Source organism: Trichomycterus rosablanca, chromosome 6 (assembly GCF_030014385.1).
Source record: "Trichomycterus rosablanca isolate fTriRos1 chromosome 6, fTriRos1.hap1, whole genome shotgun sequence".
Lineage (NCBI taxonomy): Eukaryota > Metazoa > Chordata > Actinopteri > Siluriformes > Trichomycteridae > Trichomycterus > Trichomycterus rosablanca.
In genome coordinates this window covers 38,007,999-38,031,988 of record NC_085993.1, presented here as the reverse complement: position 1 = coordinate 38,031,988, position 23,990 = coordinate 38,007,999, and the positions used below count along the sequence as shown (strand labels likewise).

The following is a 23,990-nucleotide window of genomic DNA, read 5'->3' as shown; positions in this document are numbered from 1 at the left end:
AGGTTACAGACCAAGGATGAAGTAGAGTTAGAGATAGACCAGTTTTGGTTTTGTGTTACAGTGGAGAGACAAACTGGAAGAGACTCTGGAGATTGCCATTGGGGAGTTGAAGAAGTCCCAGATGAGGACAAGAAACTACAATTCCAAGGAATGAGATGCTGTATTGGGACTGAGATCAGCTGATAACACCAAGCTTTTAATGCAAAAGAAATACATTTCAATGGTTAAAGTTGGTGTAGGCATCAGAAATACACTGATCAGTCATAACATTAAAACCACCTCCTTGTTTCTACACTCACTGTCTATTTTATCAGCTCCACTTACCATATAGAAGCACTTTGTAGTTCTACAATTACTGACTGTAGTCCATCTGTTTCTCTACATACTTTTTTAACCTGCTTTCACCCTGTTCTTCAATGGTCAGGACCCCCCACAGGACCACCACAGAACAGGTATTATTTGGGTGGTGGATCATTCTCAGCCCTGCAATTACAATGACATGGTGGTGGTATGTTAGTGTGTGTTGTGCTGGTATGAGTGGATCAGACACAGCAGCGCTGCTGGAGTTTTTTAATTCCATGTCCACTCACTGTCCACTCTATTAGACACTCCTACCTAGTTGGTCCACCTTGTATATGTAAAGTCTGAGACGATCGCTCATCTATTGCTGCTGTTTGAGTTGGTCATTTTTGAGACCTTCATCAGTGGTCACAGGATTTTTTTGGTTGGTGGACTATTTTCAGTCCAGCAGTGACAGTGAGGTGTTTAAAAACTCCATCAACATTGCTGTGTCTTATCCACTCATACCAGCACAACACACAACACACACTAACACACCACCACCATGTCAGTGTCACTGCAGTGCTCTGAATGATCCACCACCCAAGTAATACCTACTCTGTTGTGGTCCTGTGAGAGTCCTGACCATTGAAGAACAGCATTAAAGGGGGCTAACAAAGCATGCAGAGAAACAGATGGACTACAGTCAGTAATTGTAGAACTACAAAGTGCTTCTATATGGTAAGTGGAGCTGATAATATGGACAGTGAGTGTAGAAATTAGGAGGTGGTTTTAATGTTATGGCTGATCAGTGTACAGTACAATCGTTTGCACTACAAACTGACTTACTAAAGACACAGCAATAAACTCAAGAGAATTATCCACAATTAAACTGATTTAATTGTTGCTGTTACTGGACGAGTATCTTTCCGAGCACCAACTCCAGAATTGCAGCATTTATTGTGAGATAATGTCTTAAAGTTGGCTTCTTCATTGTTGCCTGGAGCACTGGAGTGACAGACATACAGGCCCACAGTTACTCACTAGTAACATCAGTCTGATAGCTTAAATCTATATAAGCAACATTCTTGGGTGGCATAGAAGGGAAAATGTACATTAATTCTTGTCCAAACAACTACTTTAAAGTCTCACACAAACATTGGCAGGTTTAGCGTTCATTTCTGCTGCCAATTCACACAGAACAGCTCCTGCAACTGTACTCCAGCTGTGACTTTGCTTAGGGCCAGAAAGCTGCATCTGCAAGATGTTACACTAGATTTACTCATTTCAGCCTTGCATCACCTGTTTACTTAAAGTCCTGCTCTCTACCTGCAATTGCATCACTAAAATCAATCTTCTTATTATGATACACTTATCTAAACACCTTCTAAATTAACACCCTGTCCTACACTGACTAATAGGTTCAAGGAATCAGTTCCTCTGTACCATATTTTTTTCAAAAGGACTGTGCTGATTGGTCAAGCGCAGTGGCTGGGTGTCCCAATGGGGAGCCCTTATAATTGGGTGGCCCAGATGAGACGGGGCTAAATTGAGGACAGGTCAGTGAGTGGTGTGGAAAAGCTACAGGTAAAGTAAAAGGTTTAGGACAAATATTTGGGAAATTGGCAACTGTGTTGGTAAGTTTTTATTTTTATTTAAAGCTTATTAAACATTTCATACCAATGGCTAAACCTTTGTGAGAATACCTGATATGGATTTTTATGCATTTTGAAATTGTAGCTTACAGTTAAACATTTAAAGACACTTGAAAGGAACCAATTGCATAACATTGTAACAGCAATTTGATTGCAAATGATTACGGCAACTGTTTTTTCTTTAAATTTAGGCTATTTAAATATATACCTGTTTGTTAAAAAAAGTTTAAAAGGGGTTTTCCTGAAAATCTTCAGGGTACAAGAACACAAACAGCAAATTATATAATTATATGTCATTATGTCATTATAGAAATGATGACTGAATGCAACTTGTAATTTTTCTATGTCAATATAAAAGAGCTACTTTTATTACACCCATTAAAAAAGTACATTTAGCAGTGGTCTCTTGCCCAGCTTAAGACAAAAACTTTATCTATCTATTCATCTATCATCTTATGCTAAGAGGAAATTTAACTGGATGGTCAGATGTAATTGAAGAACTACCAAAAGCAAGTCTATGAATACTGCTGGAGCAAATGTGACACTGTCCACAGTCATGTGAACTTTACATTAGCATGGGCTTAAAGAGTGCAATGCTAAAAGATTTGATTTATTTATTAGTATTTTAACGTCATGTTTACACACTTTGTTTACATTCATGACAGAAACGGTAGCTACTTGTAACACAAGATTCATCGGTTCACAAGTTTAATGTCAAACACAGTCATGGACAATATAGTATCTCCAATTTACCTGACTTGCATGTCTTTGGACTGTGGGAGGAAACACACTCAGACACGGGGAGAACATGCAAACTCCACACAGAAAGGACCCGGACCGGCCCACCTGGGGATCGAACCCAGGACCTTCTTGCTGTGAGGTGACAGTGCTACCCACTGAGCCACTGTGCCACCCCAAATGCTAAAAGAAGTCTAAAATTTGCAGTTTAAGTTTCATCTTTGAAGTTTGTTGAAATGACACGGCCAAAAAAGGAGCTGATACTTTTTCTTGAACATCTTAAGCACAATAATGTTTACACAGCTTTCCATTACTAGCAGACTTGTTTCTTGGTTGCTCTTGGATTACATCTGACCATCTGGATAAATAACCTCTCTGACCTGTAACAACAGCTAATGCAGGCTAAATTCACTCTTAGGGAAACTGAATTATTATTATAACTTTTTTGCATGAGTAATTGATGTCAGAACTTCCTGGAATTGCTACACAATACACGACACAATAAGATAAAGGTTTTTTTTTTTGTCTCAGCAGGCTGATTATTTTATTACAACATTTTTTAAATCATAAAGAATAATTTGTTATTTTCATAGGTCAGACTTGTATCTATACAATTGGACAAATGAATGTTTCGATTTTATATCACCTTTAATATTATTTAAAAGACAACAAAATAATATTTTAATATTAATAAAATTTGTAATTTTTCAAAAAATCACTTCAAAAAAAGTAAAGCATTTTTTCTAATCTATTTCAAGGCAACACACACTCACATTAACTAATTTACATGCCAAACTTAGCTCCACAGGAATCTGGGGGTCCCTTTATTTTACTATTGGTTAATAATTATATTAAAAGCTTGATTTATTATTATTATTTTAATTATGGAGCATGCAACTAAACATTTAAGTACGGGACATGCAATTCATTTGGTCAAGATGAATTCCTGACCAAATGACCTTGGTTTAATGCTTGCCTTTGATGAATGTCTGTGAGAATTTTGGCATGTTCCCTGGTTTCTTTCCACATTCCGCGGCACATGTGGCTAAGTGGGTAGCACTTAAAAACTTAAAAATGTTTTTTACGCCGCTCAGGTGGCGCAGCGGTAAAAAGAAACGCGCTGCAACCAGGGCTGGATTCTGAGAAGCGTGGTATCGAATCCAGCCTTGCTTTACCGGTTCGAAGCTGAGTGGCTATATGAGCAACGATTGGCCGGTTGCTCATGTGGGGGGTGGGACAAAGAACCGGATGTGGGTCTCTCTCTGTCAGAATGCGATTGCGTTCTCTGCCGGCTGATTGGAGGCGCTTACACAGAGATGGGAGAGGGTGCCCTTGGGGTGTGTCTCTCCGCATGCAACTCTAGGTGGCGCCAAACTCGTCAATGTGCGGGTGGCAAAGATGCATCTGGCTGCTGCTCGTGTTTCGGAGGGGATACGGGTTAGCTTCAATCACCTCCGTCAGGGCAGGGTTCGGCATAGACAGAGAGGAAGCACGATGCTAATTGAACAATTGGATGCGCAAAAAGGGGTAAAAATTTAAAAAAAAAAAAAGTTTTTTACAGTGGCCCTAATACGCCGTCGTAGACATGGCAGGTCTTGGCTTCATCAATTTCTGTGTAAGACTGTACTTTTAATACTCAAACATGAATCTACTTTCCTTTGTAGGTCCCTTGATCTGTTCGACATGAATAACTCCACAGAACTAGCGCTGAACATTACAGTGACTAGTCAGCGCATCGTGCTGTGGTACGAGCACCCTGAATGTGCCGTGGCTCCATACGGCTATGCCTTTTACCTCGCTGTAAAAGTTTTTAACTTTTTTATGGGCCTGCCCTCCAACCTGATTGTTATGTGGCATATTGCATGGCACAGGAGCAAAGGCTCCACGTCTGACTTGTTCATCTTTTACCTTGCTCTGATGGATGCCTTCTTCTGCTTAATGACACCGGTGGAGCTGGTAAACCGACTGTACCTGAATGACAAGGGAATCTGGCATATACAGAATTTTGCTTATGGCATCAAAGATACAGCTCCTGTTTTCCTAACTTGCATCTGCTTGGACAGATACGTCGCTGTGGTCCACCCCATCGTGTTCACGGGTATCCGGGACAATCGTGCACGTCATGCCGTTTCAGCTGTGGTGTGGGCACTGGTTTTGGCCTTCTCTATCACAGAGAGCATCGTGGGCGTGATAGCCGTCAGTGATGTGTTCGCTGGCATCATCCTGTTTGCTTTTTTTGTCATGGTCTTCTGCAACTTGTCTATCATCTTCGTGCTACGTAAGAGTGTTGCTGGAAAAGAGGTCATGACCCCTGTGAAGAAGAAGGCTTTTAAGATGGTGGTCATTGTCCTTGCGATTATCATAGTCAACTACCTGCCAGCGGTGGCACTCATGCCATTTGGCTCTGCCTTTAAGTTTGTCATGTTTCGCTGTGAGATTGTCACGGCCGTCTTCTCCATCATGGACCTGAGTTGCACCATTGAACCACTGGTCTACCTTATTAAGATGGACAAGCTGACCTGCCCTTGTCTGAACTTATGTACAAACAAGCCACACAATGTTGATGTGTGAGAAGCTGAAATCAGTACTATCTACAGTATATACACCAATCAGCCATAACATTAAAACCACCTCCTTGTTTCTACACTCACTGTCCATTTTTATCAGCTCCACTTACCATATAAAAGCACTTTGTAGTTCTACAATTACTGACTGTAGTCCATCTGTTTCTCTGCATGCTTTGTTAGCCCCCTTTCATGCTGTTTTTCAATGGTCAGGACTCTCCCAGGACCACTAAAGAGCAGGTATTATTTAGGTGGTGAATGATTCTCAGCACTGCAGTGACACTGACATGGTGGTGGTCTGTTAGTGTGTGTTGTGCTGGTATGAGTGGATAAGACACAGCAATGCTGATGGAGTTTTTAAACACCTCACTGTCACTGCTGGACTGAGAATAGTCCACCAACCAGAAATATCCAGCCAACAGTGCCCCATGGGCAGCGTTCTGTGACCACTGATGGAGGTCTAGGAGCAATAGATGAGTGATCGTCTCTGACTTTACATCTACAAGGTGGACCAACTAGGTAGGAGTGTCTAATAAAGTGGACACGGTATTTAAAAACTCCAGCAGCGCTGCTGTGTCTGATTTACTCATATCAGCACAACACACACTAACACACCACCACCATGTCAGTGTCACTGCAGTGCTGAGAATGATCCACCATCTAAATAATACCTGCTCTGTGGTGGTGACCATTGAAGAACAGGGTGAAAGCAGGCTAAAATGTATGTAGAGAAACAGATGGACTACAGTCAGTAATTGTAGAACTATAAAGTGCTTCTATATGGTAAATGGAGTTGATAAAATGGACAGTGAGTGGTGGTTTTAATGTTATGGCTGATCGGTGTATATATATACAGGTATATATACAGTATATACAGTGTATCACAAAAGTGAGTACACCCCTCACATTTCTGCAAATATTTCATTATATCTTTTCATGGGACAACACTATAGACATGAAACTTGGATATAACTTAGAGTAGTCAGTGTACAGCTTGTATAGCAGTGTAGATTTACTGTCTTCTGAAAATAACTCAACACACAGCCATTAATGTCTAAATAGCTGCAACATAAGTGAGTACACCCCACAGTGAACATTGTCCAAATTGTGCCCAAATGTGTCCCCCACAGTCCAAATTGTGCCCAAATGTGTCGTTGTCCCTCCCTGGTGTCATGTGTCAAGGTCCCAGGTGTAAATGGGGAGCAGGGCTGTTAAATTTGGTGTTTTGGGTACAATTCTCTCATACTGGCCACTGGATATTCAACATGGCACCTCATGGCAAAGAACTCTCTGAGGATGTGAGAAATAGAATTGTTGCTCTCCACAAAGATGGCCTGGGCTATAAGAAGATTGCTAACACCCTGAAACTGAACTACGGCATGGTGGCCAAGGTCATACAGCGGTTTTCCAGGACAGGTTCCACTCGGAACAGGCTTCACCAGGGTCGACCAAAGAAGTTGAGTCCACGTGTTCGGCGTCATATCCAGAGGTTGGCTTTAAAAAATAGACACATGAGTGCTGCCAGCATTGCTGCAGAGGTTGAAGACGTGGGAGGTCAGCCTGTCAGTGCTCAGACCATACGCCGCACACTGCATCAACTCGGTCTGCATGGTCGTCATCCCAGAAGGAAGCTGACGCACAAGAAAGCCCGCAAACAGTTCGCTGAAGACAAGCAGTCCAAGAACATGGATTACTGGAATGCCCTGTGGTCTGACGAGACCAAGATAAACTTGTTTGGCTCAGACGGTGTCCAGCATGTGTGGCGGCGCCCTGGTGAGAAGTACCAAGACAACTGTATCTTGCCTACAGTCAAGCATGGTGGTGGTAGCATCATGGTCTTGGGCTGCATGAGTGTTGCTGGCACTGGGGAGCTGCAGTTCATTGAGGAAAACATGAATTCCAACATGTACTGTGACATTCTGAAACAGAGCATGATCCCCTCCCTTCGAAAACTGGGCCTCATGGCAGTTTTCCAACAGGATAACGACTCCAAACACAACCTCCAAGATGACAACTGCCTTGCTGAGGAAGCTGAAGGTAAAGGTGATGGACTAAACTCAATTGAGCACTTGTGGCGCATCCTCAAGTGGAAGGTGGAGGAGTTCAAGGTGTCTAACATCCACCAGCTCCGTGATGTCATCATGGAGGAGTGGAAGAGGATTCCAGTAGCAACCTGTGCAGCTCTGGTGAATTCCATGCCCAGGAGGGTTAAGGCAGTGATGGATAGTAATGGTGGTCACACAAAATATTGACACTTTGGGCACAATTTGGACATGTTCACTGTGGGGTGTACTCACTTATGTTGCCAGCCATTTAGACATTAATGGCTGTGTGTTGAGTTATTTTCAGAAGACAGTAAATCTACACTGCTATACAAGCTCTACACTGACGACTCTAAGTTATATCCAAGTTTCATGTCTATAGTGTTGTCCCATGAAAAGATATAATGAAATATTTGCAGAAATGTGAGGGGTGTACTCACTTTTGTGATACACTGTATATATATATATATATATATATATATATATATATATATACCTGTATATATATTGATTTTATGTCATATAAATATTATAAATATTCAGTACTTGCATTTTAAATTTAAATGTTTAATGCTAATGTATCAGTAAATTAAATGTAAGTACTGAACGTCCTATATTTATGTTAGTGAAGTTCTTTTAAAATCACTTAATCAAGTGACTTAATGCGGAACACTACTGAACTAACTCAGTTAATAAAGCTAACTCTTCACTTCACAAAGTTCATTGTGCGTTTTACTTTTTCCTACAGCATTATATAATAGCAAACCAGCTACGTTTAAATAACTGGCTAATGAAAACACTCACTCACTTTCTTAACTGCTTATCCAACTAGGGTCAGGGGGTGGGGTGCTGGAGCCTATCCCAGCTTTTCAATGGGCGCAAGGCACACAGTAACACCCTGGACGGGGCGCCAGTCCATTGCAGGGCAGACACACACACACACACATACCTTTAGGGCTGTGTCTCCAATTAACCTGACTGCATGTTTTTGGGCTGTGGGAGGAAACCGGAGCTCCCAGAGGAAACCCACACAGACATGGGGAGAACATGCAAACTCCACACAGAAAGGACCTGGACCGTCCCACCTGGGGATCGAACCCAGTACCTTCTTGCTGTAAGGCAACAGTGCTTTCTGATGTACAAAAAAACATTGACCAATCAACATCTGAGAGTGGCGTACCAACCACGCTCGGTTTTCTGTTGCTAAAAAAAGTCTATGCTGATTGGTCGTTTAGTCAGGTGTCCCAGGTAAGAACAGACCTACATGTTAATTGTCATGTGCCATGTCATGTGTCAAGCTTCTGTGGTAATTAAAGAATGAGGTAAGTTTGTTTTATTTAACAGTCATTCTAAACATTCATATTAAGATGTTTGCCCTAGAATGAATGGAACATCTGTTTATTCTTTAATTTCTTTAATCATAGTAGTTAGGGGAAATTGAACTAACTATTAAACTTTATGGATACTTAAATCCTTTTATTTAGCGGTATTATTACATTAGTAACATTTTGAAAGACAGATTTGTCAAATCGTATGCAACGAAATGACACAGCCCATTTAAATATGAACGCTTTTAGCATGTTACTGAAAAGCTGTTCAGCTGATCTTCACATCATATGAACAAAAACAGATAAGTCTACGCTTACTCATGTGTACATCAGCATCAGTATAAGACATTTACATCGAAGAAAAGCCGTACTTACCTTGTACAATTAGATCCCTGATAACAGCAAATTCAAATTCTGAATTCAATAAAATGCTTATATAAAAAAGAAAGAGATAGTTGCTGACTTTTACACTCTCTTCTCTACATTACCGTTCTCCAGACTTCTCTGTGTTAATGCCATATACGTGTTACATCTACCTGCACTAATTAAGACGTTAATGAAAATGTCTAGGGATTAATTAGGAGGTGGTCGAGAGGCAACACAGGTGGGAAAAGAGCTGGTAATTGTGTAAACAACATAGTGCCATCTGCTTAATTAACATAAAAACTAATTAGTAGTGTCTCTGCAATATTAATAATCAAATAGCAGCACAGACAAATAAGTTGATATATATATTATTTATTTATTAGGATTTTAACGTCATGTTTTACACATTTTGGTTACATTCATGACAGAAACGGTAGTTACTAATCATACAAAATTAATCAGTTCACAAGTTTTATGTCAAACACAGTCATGGACAATTTTGTATCTCCAATTCAACTGACTGCATGTCTTTGGACTGTGGGAGGAAACCGGAGCTCCCGGAGGAAACCCACACAGCCATGGGGAGAACATGCTGAACACAGAAAGGACTCGGTATATATACAGTGGGGGAAATAAGTATTTGATCCCCTGCTGATTTTGTAAGTTTACCCCCTTACAAAGACTTGAACAGTCTATAATTTTTATGGAAGGTTTATTTTAACAGAAAGAGACAGAATATCAACAAGAAATCCAGAAAAAAAAACATTAAATAAAAGTTATAAATTAATTTGTATTTAATTAAGGGAAATAAGTATTTGATCCCCTTCCAACCAGCAAGAATTCTGACCCCCACAGACCGGTTATGTGCCCATGAGGCACACAAATTATTCCTGTCCCTGTATAAAAGACTCCTGTCACAGAATCAGTTTCTTCCATTCAAATCTCTCGACCACCATGGGCAAGACCAAAGAGCTATCTAAGGACGTCAGGGACAAGATTGTAGACCTGCACAAGGCTGGAATGGGCTACAAGACCATCAGCAAGAAGCTTGGTGAGAAAGAGACCACTGTTGGTGCGATAATTTGAAAATGGAAGAAATACAAGATCACAGTCAATCACCCTCGCTCTGGAGCTCCATGCAAGATCTCACCTGGTGGGGTAAGAATGATTCTGAGAAAGGTGAGGTCAGTCCAGAATTACACGGGAGGAGCTTGTCAATGATCTCAAGGGAGCTGGGAGCACAGTCACCAAGAAAACCATTAGTAACACACTTCGCTGTAATGGATTGAGATCCTGCAGTGCCCGCAAAGTCCCTCTGCTCAAGAAGGCTCATGTACAGGCCCGTCTGAAGTTTGCCAATGAACACCTGAATGATTCAGAGAAAGCTTGGGAGAATGTGATATGGTCAGATGAGACAAAATTTGAGCTCTTTGGCATCAACTCCACTCGCCGTGTTTGGAGGCAGAGAAATGTCCGGTGGAGATGGTGTTCTTGGGGTCATATCCAGCATTTCTCTGCTCCCAGCTCCCTTGAGATCATTGACAAGCTCCTCCCGTGTAATTCTGGACTGACCTCACCTTTCTCAGAATCATTCTTACCCCACCAGGTGAGATCTTGCATGGAGCTCCAGAGTGAGGGCGATTGACCGTGATCTTGTATTTCTTCCATTTTCGAATGATCGCGCCAACAGTGGTCTCTTTCTCACCAAGCTTCTTGCTGATGGTCTTGTAGCCCATTCCAGCCTTTTGCAGGTCTACAATCTTGTCCCTGATGTCCTTTGACAGCTCTTTGGTCTTGCCCATGGTGGTCGAGAGATTTGAATGGAAGAAACTGATTCTGTGACAGGAGTCTTTTATACAGGGACAGGACTAATTTGTGTGCCTCATGGGCACATAACCGGTCTGTGGGGGTCAGAATTCTTGCTGGTTGGAAGGGGATCAAATACTTATTTCCCTTAATTAAATACAAATTAATTTATAACTTTTATTTAATGTTTTTTTTCTGGATTTCTTGTTGATATTCTGTCTCTCTCTGTTAAAATAAACCTTCCATAAAAATTATAGACTGTTCAAGTCTTTGTAAGGGGGTAAACTTACAAAATCAGCAGGGGATCAAATACTTATTTTCCCCACTGTATACACACTGACCAGACATAACATTATGACCACTGACAGATGAAGTGAATAACACTGATTATCTCTTCATCACGGCACCTGTTAGTGGGTGGGATATATTAGGCAGCAAGTGAACATTTTATCCGCAAAGTTGATGTGTTAGAAGCAGGAAAAATGGGCAAGCGTAAGGATTTGAGCGAGTGAGACAAGGGCCAAATTGTGATGGCTGGACGACTGGGTCAGAGCATCTCCAAAACTGCAGCTCTTGTGGGGTGTTCCCGGTCTGCAGTGGTCAGTATCAATCAAAAGTGTTCCAAGGAAGAGACAGTGGTAAACCAGCGACAGGGTCATGGGTGGCCAAGGCTCAGTGATGCACGTGGGGAGCGAAGGCTACTGTGGCTCAAACTGCTGAAGAAGTAAATGCTGGTTCTGATAGAACCGGTGTGTGTATATATGTATATATATGTATATATATGTATATGTGTATATATATATATATATATATATATATGGACAAACATAAGAATTAGAGCAACACAGGCCAAATTGTGATGGATGTACGAATGGCTCGAAGCATATTCGAAACAGCAGGTCTTGTGATGTGTTCCAACCAAAACCGTCCGAGAAAAAACAACCAATTAACCGGCAAGGTCATGGATGCCCAAGGCTCACTGATGCATATGGGACGCGAAGCCTAGTCTGATCCCATAGAAGAGCGGAGACCCCATGCAGACCCCTGTCCACCACAGAAAGTGCCTTCTATGTGCATGTGAGTTTAAGAGCTGGATCACCGAGCAATAGACAAAGGTGGCCTAATCTGATAAATCATGTTTTCTTTTTCATCATGTGAACGGCCGGGTGCATGTGCATCTTTCATGTGGAGAAAAGAGATGCAGTAGGTCATCCGGGTACTTTTCACATACTGTTTAAGTAATACTACGTATTCCGACACACTACCCACTCTTGCGTATTGCTTTCGTGTACTGTTCAGTATGGAAGTATGCGTTTTCAGATGCAGCCATTCTACCCCCCCCCCCCCCCCCCCCAATCTAGTCGTGTCCAATTACCCTGATTGCGTCCTCTATACTGATTCGACCCTTCACCGCTGACTGAGGATGCCTCTCAACTGACATACGCCCCCTCCCGTACGTACAGTTAGTACAGACTGCATTTTTCCCCTGCACGAGTCGAGTTCATACACTTGACGGGCACTGTGTATGGAGGGCCACACCCCCATCAGCATTATTCCTCAGCCCTGTGCCATCAATCAGCCAGCAGGGGCCGCAGTCGCACCAGTTATGAGGACCTATGATCCGACTTTCTTACCCTCTAACCCTGAACAACAGCCAATCGTTGTTCATGCTGCCGCCCAACCCAGTCGGAAAGGCAGAGCTGAGATTCGATACGATGTATTTGAAACCCCAACTCTGGTGCGCTAGCATACTTTACCGCCGCGCCACCTGAGCGGCAGATGCTGCCACTGTTAGCGGCAAGGAGGTAATTCCTCATCCGGCCATCCTCACTCAGACACAAATACTCACGATTGTAAAGGCCTGACTAATGAAACCAGTGAGATTTTACCTCGAGGAAAATGCATTATTACTTTAATATGTAAAATAAGACGCAATTTCTAGGGTTGGCTTGATATGGTAAAAAGGCACCAGCAGTCTTAACATTTGACGCCTACACCAGTTTTGTGATTTTGGTGTAAATCTTTCTTAAGTCATCAGCACTAGCTGGTGGTCCATCAACTGAGCTCACAAACCCAGGATACACATCATACAACTCAGACACTGGGCACACACAACTCTGAGTCAGATTCCCTGGTGGTGACACCAGAGGAATCAGTTTAGCATGAGCATAGTCAATCTCAAACCCCTCGAATATCAACCCAACTCCCCATGCTCCCAATGCTTCCTCCAGGAGCCTTGCAACCTTCCGGGTTGCCAGCACTAGCTCCTTGTAATCCTCTTCCTCTAGATGGAGGATGTTGCTGGTCAGTGGTTTGCGAGGGATGACAACAGTAAGACCTGGTGTGTTGGGGAATGGGGTGAGAAATGCGATATGCTGTTCGTCTTCCCAGACCCTCCACTGCTGCTCCTCTCCTCGAACAATACGAGAAAACAAATTCGGATGACACGGCTCGCCGAAGAACGTGTAACCTAGAGGGGCATGCGGCGAAGACAACTTAGCCCGAATTCTGTCCTTGAGAGCGTCCAGGTCGGTGTCAGTCCACCTAGGGCCACTTTTAGAAGTGATGTAGCCAGGGTCGTAAGGCTGAAAATCTTCCTCTGCTGCAAGATGAGGCCTCCACTTGTCCTCCAGACCATGCAGAGGAAGGAGCAGCAAATTTGCTGCTGAGGTGGCTTCATGCTCCGGTTTGTAAACAAGAGCGGAACACTGAACACCAAGCCTCTGGCACAGGAGTTTGCTGACTGTCTGGGCCCCAAACAAAAGAGTCAAATAGGAGGACTCCGGTAAGTGAAAGATGTTACTGGGAGATTCATCAGCATTGTTGGTGACTACAGTAGCTCCTGGGGTCCATGGAGAAGGATGCAGATATGCCTCCAGCTCTGCAGACTTCCAAATCACGTGCCTCTCTGGACAGGACATGCTGGATAAGGTTCTGGATTAGGTGACATGGATAGAAATATTGTTTTAGGGGATTTATTTGAAGAACAACCAATATGCAAATAATGAAACAGTTTACATTTTTTAAAAATGTGATACAGTAGACCCTTGAGTTACGAACGGTTTACCATACGAACATTTCGGGTTACGAACAATCTTTTTCAACTTAACGTACGAACAAATTTCGGATTACAAACCGAAATTCGCGAAACACGTGACGTCACGAATAAGTTGACTCCAACCGTCTCTCTCTCTCTATATATATATATACAGTGAGCAAACATTCGGACAGCGGATGATGTTTTTTCGGTGTTTTCTTTATATTTTGTAAAATTCAATATTAAAATGTCCCCAAAGAAGCTGCAGAGAAAGTGCAGTGGTGAGAAAATGACTATTTGTTGTTGTATAATTACTCCTGCCAGTAGCTGTCACTGTGTATCAGAAGAAGGAAAACGGCTCTGTAAACGATGCAATTACACCTACAAAATACAACACTACTGAAATAAAGGAGGAAATAATAGAGAAATATGAGAGTTATTGTTGTTTCTGGTAGATACATTTTATATAAAAAGTAGAAAATGTATTATGGTGTATGGTACAACACACGTACTGTACTGAAATGTAACGTGTTTTTTTTATGTACAGTACTACTGTGTGTTGTTGTTTATTATTGTTTATTACAGGACTGTCTATTCTATAATTTAAGATTTAAGGGAAAATATACTTGTATTTATAACAAAAAGAGCATTTAAGACATTAGAAAGGTTAGGTAAGGGGGTTGTTTGGGAGGTCTGGCACAGATTAATTCTATTAACATGATTTCTTATGGGAAAAATAGGTTTAACTAACGAACATTTTGACTTAAGAACAGCCCTTTGGAACCAATTAAATTCGTAAGTCAAGGGTCTACTGTATTTATTAAACTCTAGAGATAGGAAATTGGTATAAAATATGTTTCACACACCATAATTCTAATTCTAATAAGCTTTACGACTGTGTATTAGGGCCACTGTAAGTTTTAATTTCGAGAGTAAAGTCGTCTAAGTTTCAATTTCGAGAATAAAGTCGAAATGATTTCGAGAATAAAGTTAAAATGACTATAAGAATAAAGTCGAAATATTATGGCCAAAGAGTGTGCAGCCGTCGTAGGCTAGAGAAGCACGGGTCTCAGTACCCGGATCAGCAGCCTCCAATGCGCGATACTGTGGTTATCCAGTAACCCGCGATTACTTTTGGTTCGCTGTTTGTATTGTACACTTCCATCCACATGACATGACGAATAAACCCGTAAATGCAACCATTTATAGTGATGCCATACAGCTGTAGTTTATCATACAGGCCCCAACGCCTTATAGCTTAGCCTCGGTTGAAGTACTGGTGACGATGCAGACGGGTGGCACGGTGGCTAAGTGGGTAAGTAATACATTCCAGGCAGGACACCAATCTATCACGGGGCCTCAGCCGTGCCCCCCAATGTTTGAGAAGGGCATTTTACTGTTCCTGTATGACTGTGCCTATATAGTTCTGGAGCTCAAAATAGAAGTGTTTAAAACTGGTAAAAAAAAAGTAAATAAATATAGAATTTACAGTAAGAGACATTGTTTACCTCCTTGCAACAGTGCTAATTATTATACACCAAATCGCAGAAGTTTTGAACGTACCACACAGAGTCATTTCAATCCAGTTCTAATGAGGAAATAAACAAATACTACAGACATTTCTGGTCTTTTGCCTAGATAATATAGTATTTAAAATATATAGTGAACTTTTGTCTAAATAATATTATATAATAAAATCATATAGTAATGTAGTTGCTGTAGAACTAGATGGCGTTTGTACACACTTCCTAACACGTAAAGCCTTCCTCTTCATGGATTCTTGTTGAAAGCAGTGTTTAGGCGGGGTAACACAGCACTACCAGTAGGTTTGGAGAATGATAGGGCAAAATAATTATGCTAACTCGTGTTTTATCCGCCAGGTGGCGACAAAATATAATTTTGTATTTAATATCTCCTTTACCCTACCGTTTTTAAACCACCCAGTGCTAGAAGGTTCGACGGATTAATGCGGTTTAATGATATAAGGCCGACTCTTTGGGCCCCTGAGCAAGGCCCTTAACCCTCAATTGCTCAGACAATATACTGTCACTACTGTAAGTCGCTTTGGATAAAAGCGTCTGCTAAATGCTGAAAATGTGAATGACTCTTTAACTGTCCAATCAGGAAACCGCTTGTAAATAATATTAACCAATCACAGTGCAGAAGTAGGCAAAAAATCTCATTATGGGTGTAAGAAGAAATGAGCCAGGGAGAGAGCACGGGACTGATGATTTTTTTTTTTACCTCTTTTTCTCCCCTTTTTAGCGCATCCAATTGTTCAATTAGCATCGTGCTTCCTCTCTGTCTATGCCGAACCCTGCCCTGACGGAGGTAATTGAAGCTAACCCATATCCCCTCCGAAACACGAGCAGCAGCCAGATGCATCTTTGCCACCCACACATTGACGAGTTTTGGCGCCACCCAGCGTTGCATGCGGAGAGACACACCCCAAGGGCACCCTCTCCCATCTCTGTGTAAGCGCCTCCAATCAGCCGGCAGAGAACGCAATCGCATTCTGACAGAGAGAGACCCACATCCGGTTCTTTGTCCCACCCCCCATATGAGCAACCGGCCAATCGTTGCTCATATAGCCACTCAGCTTCGAACTGGTAAAGCAAGGCTGGATTCGATACCACGTTCTCAGAATCCAGCCCTGGTTGCAGCGCGTCTTTTTTTACCGCTGCGCCACCTGAGCGGCTGACTGATGATTTATTCACAAATAAATCAATTAATTACTATATAAATGTAATTAATTAATTAATCAATGAATTAATTGATCACTTAACAATAAAAAGTTTTGAATAACGTTTCATCTACACTATTAAACAGACAGCCGTTAATAACAGTGAATTATACTCTTAATATGCAAACACCCTGACAGAAATATTAACTAATAAAAGATATTCAAGAAAACAACGTTTTTTTTTAGCATGAAACATGTCATGTCCTATAGTAGTCTACTTGTCCAAAGTCAACAAGACTAAATAGAAGAAATATGTAACATTTACAATTACGCATATATTAATTTTCTATATTAAATATGTAACATTTACATTTACTCATATATTAATTTTCTATATTAAATATGTAACATTTACATTTACTCATATATTAATTTTCTATATTAAATATGTAATTTACATTTACTCATATTAATTTTCTATATTAAATATGTAACATTTACATTTACTCATATATTAATTTTCTATATTAAATATGTAATTTACATTTACTCATATTAATTTTCTATATTAAATATGTAACATTTACGCATATATTAATTTTCTATATTAAATATGTAACATTTACATTTACTCATATTAATTTTCTATATTAAATATGTAACATTTACATTTACGCATATATAAATTTTCTATATTAAATATGTAACATTTACATTTACTCATAATAATGTTCTATATTAAATATGTAACATTTACAATTACGCATATATTAATTTTCTATATTAAATATGTAACATTTACATTTACTCATATATAAATTTTCTATATTAAATATGTAACATTTACATTTACTCATATATTAATTTTCTATATTAAATATGTAATTTACATTTACTCATATTAATTTTCTATATTAATATGAGTAAATGTATTCTATATTATGTAAGTATGTAATTTACATTTACTCATATATAAATTTTCTATATTAAATATGTAACAATTACATTTACGCATATATTAATTTTCTATATTAAATATGTAACATTTACATTTACTCATATATTAATTTTGTATATTAAATATGTAATTTACATTTACTCATATATTAATTTTCTATATTAAATATGTAACATTTACATTCACGCATATATTAATTTTCTATATTAAATATGTAACATTTACATTTACTCATATTAATTTTCCATATTAAATATGTAACATTTACATTTACTCATATATTAATTTTCTGTATTAAATATGTAACATTTACATTCACGCATATATTAATTTTCTATATTAAATATGTAACATTTACATTTACTCATATTAATTTTCCATATTAAATATGTAACATTTACTCATATATTAATTTTCTATATTAAATATGTAACATTTACTTTTACTCATATTAATTTTCTATATTAAATATGTAACATTTACATTTACTCATATAATAATTTTCTATATTAAATATGTAACATTTACGTTTACTCATATATTAATTTTCTATATTAAATATGTAACATTTACATTTACTCATATTAATTTTCCATATTAAATATGTAACATTTACATTTACTCATATATTAATTGTCTATATTAAATATGTAACATTTACATTTACTCATATATTAATTTTGTATATTAAATATGTAACATTTACATTTACTCATATATTAATTTTCTATATCAAATATGTAACGTTTACATTTACGCATATATTAATTTTCTATATTAAATATGTAACATTTACATTTACTCATAATAATTTTCTATATTAAATATGTAACATTTACATTTACTCATATATTAATTTTCTATATTAAATATGTAACATTTACATTTACGCATATATTAATTTTCTATATTAAATATGTAACATTTACATTTAATCATATATTAATTTTCTATATTAAATATGTAACATTTACATTTACTCATATATAAATTTTCTATATTAAATATGTAATTTACATTTACGCATATATTAATTTTCTATATTAAATATGTAACAATTACATTTACGCATATATTAATTTTCTATATTAAATATGTAATTTACATTTACTCATATATAAATTTTCTATATTAAATATGTAACAATTACATTTACGCATATATTAATTTTCTATATTAAATATGTAACATTTACATTTACTCATATATTAATGTTGTATATTAAATATGTAATTTACATTTACTCATATATTAATTTTCTATATTAAATATGTAACAATTACATTTACGCATATATTAATTGTCTATATTAAATATGTAACAATTACATTTACGCATATATTAATTGTCTATATTAAATATGTAACATTTACATTTACTCATATTAATTTTCTATATTCAATATGTAACATTTACATTTACTCATATATTAATTTTCTATATTAAATATGTAACATTTACATTTACTCATATTAATTTTCTATAATAAATATGTAACATTTACATTTACTCATATATTAATTTTCTATATTAAATATGTAACATTTACGTTTACTCATATATTAATTTTCTATATTAAGTATGTAATTTACATTTACGCATATATTAATTTTCTATATTAAATATGTAACATTTACATTTACTCATATATTAATTTTGTATATTAAATATGTAATTTACATTTACTCATATATTAATTTTATATATTAAATATGTAACATTTACATTCACGCATATATTAATTTTCTATATTAAATATGTAACATTTACATTTACTCATATTAATTTTCCATATTAAATATGTAACATTTACTCATATATTAATTTTCTATATTAAATATGTAACATTTACTTTTACTCATATTAATTTTCTATATTAAATATGTAACATTTACATTTACTCATATAATAATTTTCTATATTAAATATGTAACATTTACGTTTACTCATATATTAATTTTCTATATTAAATATGTAACATTTACATTTACTCATATTAATTTTCCATATTAAATATGTAACATTTACATTTACTCATATATTAATTGTCTATATCAAATATGTAACGTTTACATTTACTCATATATTAATTTTCTATATTAAATATGTAACATTTACATTTACTCATATATTAATTTTCTATATTAAATATGTAACATTTACATTTACTCATATATTAATTTTCTATATTAAATATGTAACATTTACATTTACTCATATATTAATTTTCTATATTAAATATGTAACATTTACATTTACTCATATAATAATTTTCTATATTTACTTCATCATGGTCAAGGTAGAGGTGGGAAGACATCCTAGACATGGCACCAATCTACAGTATAACAGGGCACTTACACACTCTCACTGAAAAATTCACGACTAGGTTTTAAAGTAGCTAATTAAACTGCTTTTGGTAAATGGAACAAATATAATAACATATGCCACAGATTAAACCTAGGTCCTAAGAACCCATGTTGCTGTGTTGCACCCACTCTACTGTGCCATATGGTTACATTTACATTTATTTAAAAAAATTCCTTGTGGGACGGCGTGGTGGCTCAGTGGGTAGCACTGTCGCCTCACAAGAAGGTCCTGTGTTCGATCCCCAGGTGTAACGGCCAGGGTCCTTTCTGTGTGGAGTTTGCATGTTCTCCCCGTGTCTGTGTGGTTTTCCTCCCACAGTCCAAAGACATGCAAGTGAGGTGAAATTGAAATTGAAAATTGTCTATGACTGCGTTCGACATAAACTTGTGAACTGATTAACCTTGTGTAATGAGTAACTACCGTTCCTGTCATGAATGTAACCAAAGTGTAAAACATGACGTTAAAATCCTAATAAACAAACAAACATTTATTAATTTTCTATATTCACTTCATCCTGTTCAAGGTGGAAGACAACCTAGACATGGCACAAATCTATAACAGGGAACTTACACACTCTTTCATGACTAGGTTTTAGAGTAGCTAATCAGCCTGTCTAATTTGGGGAAGTGAAACAAATATAACACATGCCACAGATCAAACCTTGTTTTTAAGAACCCATATTGCTGCACTGCACACACTCTACTGTGCCATATGGTTACATTTACATTTATTTTAAATGTCCTAAAGACCAAATAGTAAACAGAGTAAAACATACGATTGAAATTATTTTGTTCATTCTCTTAACTGTTGCTATAAACAAGACAGTGATAAATGTTATTGTTTTTATATTATGAAGATTATAGAAATCAATGGCCCAGCAGTGAGTGCAAGTGTGTGTCGATTCTTGGAGTCGACTTTATCGACTCCGGAGTTTATTGACCAGCCCTAAAATTAACTCGTCACAAATGGTACAAAACAGCTGGGAAGTTAAGATTGTGTCTATTTTGCTACATAACATATTTAGTGCTACTTTACAGCAATTTTGTGTTTTAGTGTGTTGTATATTACTGTGTAAATCGATTCATTACTGACACAACTGTATCGGTCTCGGAGTCGACTCACACACTTCACCGGCAATGAAAGGGTGTGAGCAACTTTAGTGGTGTGAGTTTGTCTAGCTGAGTGAACCGGTTTAATCCAGTTTGAGCCGGCCTGCTCCTGCTGCTCTTACTCACACCCTGTGTTAAATCTCCTCCTGGAGCAACTTCTCTGCCGCACCTCATGGGATTAATTCTTCTTGATACAGTTAGAGAATATTTAGCTACACCTTCTAATAGTAGTAAATGTGTGGACTTGTAGGGACAGCTGGTCTATATCAGTGCCAAAAAGTACACTACGATACATTATGGCAACATACAGTATACAGTTTATACAGTGTTTGTGTAGTTCACATTTATTGTTGAGCATTTTCATTCATTACATTCAGCTTCATTCAAAATAATTATGTCTAATTGTGTCTTAAAGGTTTTACAGTTAAGCAGTGTGAAATACCCATTTTACACTAAATGGTAAACAATCAAAATATACAGTATTCAAATTAAGAACTATTCATACCATACCAGTGGCGGCTCCTGCCAAATCTCTCAGGTCGGACAATTGTTGCGATGATGGCCAAGGTGACCCGTTCAATGGTTAAATTAAAGCTTAAATAATTAACATCTTAAGTCATCTGTCAGTTTTCCCTCACAAATAACTTTGAACATGGAGAGAGACCAGCTTTACCATTAATCATAAAATGAAGTAAAGCCTTCACCCTAACAATTTAATTCAGTCATCATCAGATAGCATTTTATTTTAGGTGCAGCAGATCCAGAATAAAGATTGGCATCGGGGTTGATGTGCAATGAATAAAGAAGTACAATTAAACAATTGGGGAGATACAAGTGCAATCACAATTCACAATTTAAAAATGACATTACTTACTTGTAATTTACTTGTAACTTATATGATTTTCCCCCCTTTGTAGATGCTTGATGTTTAAATTTGGTCTGGGTGGCCCTAATTCTATAGTTGCTAATTTATCCTGATTATACCACGACTGAATGGCATTTCCCTTAATGACACGATGGAGTTGCTCCGAACTGAGGTGATGGTAGTCATGGTGACAAGATCGCGACACCAGGTTACTTGTGACACAAGCACGTAAGTGCGAGCCCTCCCGGAACCCATTCAGAATGTATTGCAGCGCCTGCAGTTTGAAAAAAAGAGCCTTAACATGAGAGTCTATGAGAGCAATCCGGGGCGATTTTCAGTCAGACTGAAATCGCCCTAAAAGGGGCGGTACTGTACGGAACACAACTCGACGCTGATTGGACTACGATATTCAGAGGCAAGACAGACTGTCCAGAACAGTCACAGCTGTGATAGAAACATTTCTTCCCTTTCGTCCTTTGGTGGTGCGCCGCCCGATCGCTCTAAGGGACGAGCCGCCCCTGTACCATACCTAGTGTACTAGTGTCTGTTTCCACTAAATGTGGTCTTTTTATGGTATTTAAAACATATCCTACTATTTATATATTAAAATCAAACTAAGATAAATCTCCACCTAAAAGATGACATGTAATCTGTGCAATTCAATTGAAAAACAAACTGGAACCTTTTAGAGGAGAAAAATAAAAGCCACTTTCAGAATGGTCCACCACCCAAATATTTGACAATATCTGGTGGTTATGAGACAGACAGAAAAGATCCAATGTGCTTAGCAACAAATGGCTTAGTCACTGCATGCTGTGAATCACCACATAGCCAACAGTATCTGTACCTCCAAACTTCACATCCTTAACTTTGAACTTGATTCAACATTTAGCTGCTGATACAGCCCCCAGTCTACTGTAAAATAATCTCTACTGTCAGTGAGCATGTGTATATGATAGGTCTTCTATTTTAAGTCTCCCTAATTTTAGTTTTACAGCTTCCACTATAGTCAATCACCTTAAAATAGCATGGAAACTACAGTATACTAAATAGTGTGTGGGTTCGATACCTAAATCTCTAGTCTGAGGAAAAATTTGAACATTGATTGTTTCCACTTTCATTGACGCAACTAAAAAGTGCTGATGACAAGAATTACCATAAATGATTTGAAACACTCAGCTCATTCTCAGCTGTCTCTTCTACTTCCTGACAGATGGGTTCATTTTCAAAGCAGTCCATCCTTGTTAAGCCTCTCCCCAGGGCACTATGTAATTACAAGCTTCTGCAGTCAGAACTGTTTATAGCACCTAATTTAGCCCCCACCATAGGTGAGAGGTTAAAAGAAAATAAGACCGCTTTCTTTGATCAACAGCCCTAACAATCCCCAGGTCTTCTCCTGCATGCCTGCCCTTCTATTTAACACAGCTGGTCAAGGGCTTCTAAAGAATTTTGCACTAGAATTTATAACACACACTTATACGTTCGCCCTGCAGTGGTAGTTATCTACTCTATTCTATTTAGTTTTATAAAGCTCTGTTCACTATAGACTTACAGTGGTGTCATTAAGTAGTCTAAACATGATCTAGTTTAACATGTTCAATAAGAAAATTGGAGAATCCAGTACTAGTTTGACAGGTATATCTGTATTAGTTTCAGCGTAGAACAGGTCAGTTATCACCTATTGTTACAGTAAAGTAAATGGCTTTACTAGTGTTCCTGTTCTGTATCTGCTAAATACAGACCAGTTACAAGGTACATATTTTAAGGTGCATACACTAGCTACAGCCACAAACCAATCCCACCCCAACCCTAGTTTTATAAATGCATGCCATGCTTTTGTTTGTAACCACCAAACATGGCAGAATAAAAGACTCATGGGAGACGCATGTCTTTAACACTAGCAAGACTAAAAACAATGCAAGTCTGGCTTGTAAACCCGATCACTATGTTTTAAATAATTGTTAGGCTTTTTATGAAGATCCACTTTATTCACAATGCTACAATTGAATACTGGCAAAGCACCTATATCAGGTACTTTACATGTTTAATCATTTACTAATGTGCATGTGAGCAGTGTATACACATTTCTAGCAGTGCCATTTGTTGGCAACAGTAAATATTATTGTTTATAAACAAAGGTTTTTGTGTAACAGCTTCCAAATCAATTACCCACAAACCATTCAAAGGTAACAC

At 37.8% G+C, this 23,990-nt stretch overlaps 1 protein-coding gene across 1 annotated transcript; it reads left to right on the top strand.

The window, feature by feature from the left end:
* Window positions 1-4,355: 4,355 nt before the first annotated feature.
* Window positions 4,356-5,243, top strand: LOC134317304 (P2Y purinoceptor 1-like). The gene has a single exon (XM_062998120.1). It carries the CDS (start codon window positions 4,356-4,358, stop codon window positions 5,241-5,243), a length of 888 nt encoding a protein of 295 aa, XP_062854190.1.
* The last annotated feature ends 18,747 nt before the right edge of the window (window positions 5,244-23,990 follow it).